General features: G+C 67.8%; 1 protein-coding gene across 1 annotated transcript in view; it reads right to left on the reverse strand.

Moving 5' to 3' along the window:
* Positions 1–3,219, reverse strand: part of PC (pyruvate carboxylase) — a gene marked incomplete at its 5' end in the record, with an annotated part of 26,776 nt that overhangs the window by 19,685 nt on the left and 3,872 nt on the right. Inside the window, 2 exons of the mRNA XM_041414815.1 lie at positions 30–212; positions 1,649–1,811. Of these exons, the coding sequence (XP_041270749.1) occupies positions 30–212; positions 1,649–1,811 (346 nt within the window). The remainder of the gene's footprint in view (positions 1–29; positions 213–1,648; positions 1,812–3,219) is intronic.

A 3,219-nucleotide genomic window follows, 5' to 3' on the forward strand; every position in this document is an offset into this window, starting at 1 on the left:
CTCGGTCACTAGCCCCCCCCCGGCCCCACCTTGACCCCCCGGATGCGGAACTCGGCCAGGGCCCGGCTCATCTTGGCTGCGGCCGCCGGCTGGTCCGGCCCGTGCGCCACCACCTTGACCAGCAGGGAGTCGTAGTGGGGCGAGATCAGAGCGCCCTGGAACGCCGAGGCGCCGTCCAGGCGGATCCCCATCCCCTCCCCGGAGCGGAACGCCTGCGGGAGACACCCCAAAAACCCATGGAGACTCCCCAAAACCATGGAGACACCCCAAAACCCCATGGAGACCCCAAATCTGGGAACACCCCGAGGCGCCGTCCAGGCGGATCCCCATCCCCTCCCCGGAGCGGAACACCTGCGGGAGACACCCCAAAAACCCATGGAGACACCCCAAAACCATGGAGACACCCCGAAACCCCATGGAGACACCCCGAAACCATGGAGACACCCCAAAACCCCATGGAGACCCCAAATCTGGGAACACCCCGAGGCGCCGTCCAGGCGGATCCCCATCCCCTCCCCGGAGCGGAACACCTGCGGGAGACACCCCAAAAACCCATGGAGACACCCCGAAACCATGGAGACACCCCGAGATCCTATAGAGACACCCCAAAACCCTATAGAGACTCTGAAACCCTATAGAGACACCCTGAAACACTATGGAAACACCAGAATCCTATGGAGACCCCAAAACCCTATAGAAACCCCAAAACCCTATGGAGACAACCCAAAACCCTATAGAGACCCCAAAATCCAATGGAAACACCTCAAAATCCTATAGAGACACCCCAAATCCTATCGACAACTCAAAATCCTACAAACACATCCACAGACCCCTCCAAGCCTACGGACACACCACGGGAAGGCCCAAGGGGGGATCCGTGGGTGGGGGTCCCCCAGAGGATCTGTGGGTGGGGGTCCCGGGGCTGTCCCCATCCCAGGGCTGTCCTCATCACGGGGGTGCCCCGGTGCTGTCTCGGGGGTCCCAATGCTCTCCCCGTCCTGGGGGTCCCCGGGGGCTGTCCCGCTGTCCCAGTGCTGTCCCCATGCCAGAGCTGTCCCCATCTCGGTGCTGTCCCCATCCCGGGGCTGTCCCTGTCCCGGTTCTGTCCCCATCCCGGTGCTGCCCTGGTGCTGTCCCTGTCCCGGGGCTGTCCCGGGGCTGTCCCGATCCCGGTGCTGACCCTGGCCCCGTGCTGTCCCCGTCCTGGGGGTGCCCCGGGGCTGTCCCGGGGGTCCCGGTGCTGTCCCCATCCCAAAGCTGTCCCCGTCCCGGGGGCGCCTCGGGGCTGTCCCCATCGTGGTGCTGTCCCTGTCCCGGGGCTGTCCCGGGGGTCCCGGGGGTCCCGGTGCTGTCCCCATCCCAAAGCTGTCCCCGTCCCGGGGGTGCCTCGGGGCTGTCCCCATCGTGGTGCTGTCCCTGTCCCGGGGCTGTCCCGGGGGTCCCGGGGGTCCCGGTGCTGTCCCCATCCCAAAGCTGTCCCCGTCCCGGGGGTGCCTCGGGGCTGTCCCCATCGTTGTGCTGTCCCTGTCCCGGGGCTGTCCCGGGGGTCCCGGTGCTGTCGCTGTCCCCGTCCCGGGGCTGTCCCGGGGGTCCCGGTGCTGTCGCTGTCCCCGTCCCGGGGCTCCCGGGGGTGGCGGGGGTCCCGCACCTCGATGCGGCCGGTGTCGGGCTGGAAGCCGCGCGCGGGGTCCTCGGTGGTGACGCGGCACTGGATGGCGCAGCCGTTCACGCGGATCCGCTCCTGCTGCAGCCCCAGCTCGGGCAGGGAGCGGCCCGCGGCCACCTGCAGCTGCGCGTGCACCAGGTCCACGCTGGGGACACGGGGACACGGGGACACGGGGTCAGGGACACGGGGACACCGGGTCAGGGACACGGGGACAGCGGGGACACGGGGGACAGCGGGGACACGGGCTCAGGGGGGTCAGGGACACGGGGACAGCGGGGACACGGGGGATGTTCTCCCTGACCCCAATTTTCTTCTGGGTACTTCAATGTCCACTTGAGTCCTGCTCAATGTCCATCTTGGTCACTCAATGTCCACCTCTGTCCCTCAATGTCTGTCTTGGTCACTCAATGTCCACCTGGGTCCCTCAATGTCCATCTTGGTCCCTCAATGTCCATCTTGGTCACTCAATGTCCACCTGGGTCCCTCAATGTCCACCTGGGTCCCTCAATGTCCACCTCAGTCCCCCAAGATTCTCCTCGATGTCCTCCCAGGATCCCACCCCCATTCCCCCGGGGTGTCCCCACAGTGTCCCCGCTGTCCCCAGGGGTGTCCCCGCTGTCCCCACAGTGTCCCTGCTGTCCCCCAGGACATCCCCGGGCTGTCCCCGCTGTCCCCAGGGGTGTCCCCAGAGTTGTCCCCACTGTCCCCAGGCTGTCCCCGCTGTCCCCGGGCTGTCCCCGCTATCCCCAGGGGTGTCCCCAGGGTTGTCCCCGCTGTCCCCAGGCTGTCCCCGCTGTCCCCGGGGGTGTCCCCAGGGGTGTCCCCAGGGTGTCCCCGCTGTCCCCAGGCTGTCCCCGCTGTCCCCAGGGGTGTCCCCAGGGGTGTCCCCGCTGTCCCCAGGCTGTCCCCGCTGTCCTTGGGCTGTCCCCGCTGTCCCCAGGGGGGTCCCCAGGGTTGTCCCCGCTGTCCCCAGGGGTGTCCCCAGGGGTGTCCCCAGGGTGTCCCCGCTGTCCCCAGGCTGTCCCCGCTGTCCCCAGGGGTGTCCCCAGGGGTGTCCCCGCTGTCCCCAGGCTGTCCCCGCTGTCCTTGGGCTGTCCCCGCTGTCCCCAGGGGTGTCCCCAGGGTTGTCCCCACTGTCCCCAGGCTGTCCCCGCTGTCCTTGGGCTGTCCCCGCTGTCCCCAGGGGTGTCCCCAGGGTTGTCCCCGCTGTCCCCAGGGGTGTCCCCAGGGGTGTCCCCAGGGTGTCCCCGCTGTCCCCAGGTGGGTCACCTGCCGGGCCAGGCGCACGGCGTCGTCGGCCAGGCGGGCGCGGAGCTCCGGGGGCAGCCGCGCGGCCGGGGCGATCTCCACGACCTTCTGGTGCCGGCGCTGCACCGAGCAGTCGCGCTCGTAGAGATGGACCACGTTCCCGTGGCAGTCACCTGGGGGGCGGGAACCCCAAAAATGGAACTGGGAACCCCAAAAATTGAACTGGGAACCCCAAAAATGGACAAACAGACCCCAAAAATGGAACTGGGAACCCCAAAAATGGAACTGGGAACCCCAAAAATGGA

This window comes from Onychostruthus taczanowskii, unplaced genomic scaffold (genome assembly GCF_017590055.1).
Source record: "Onychostruthus taczanowskii isolate IOZ18803 unplaced genomic scaffold, ASM1759005v1 scaffold474, whole genome shotgun sequence".
NCBI classification, from domain to species: domain Eukaryota; kingdom Metazoa; phylum Chordata; class Aves; order Passeriformes; family Passeridae; genus Onychostruthus; species Onychostruthus taczanowskii.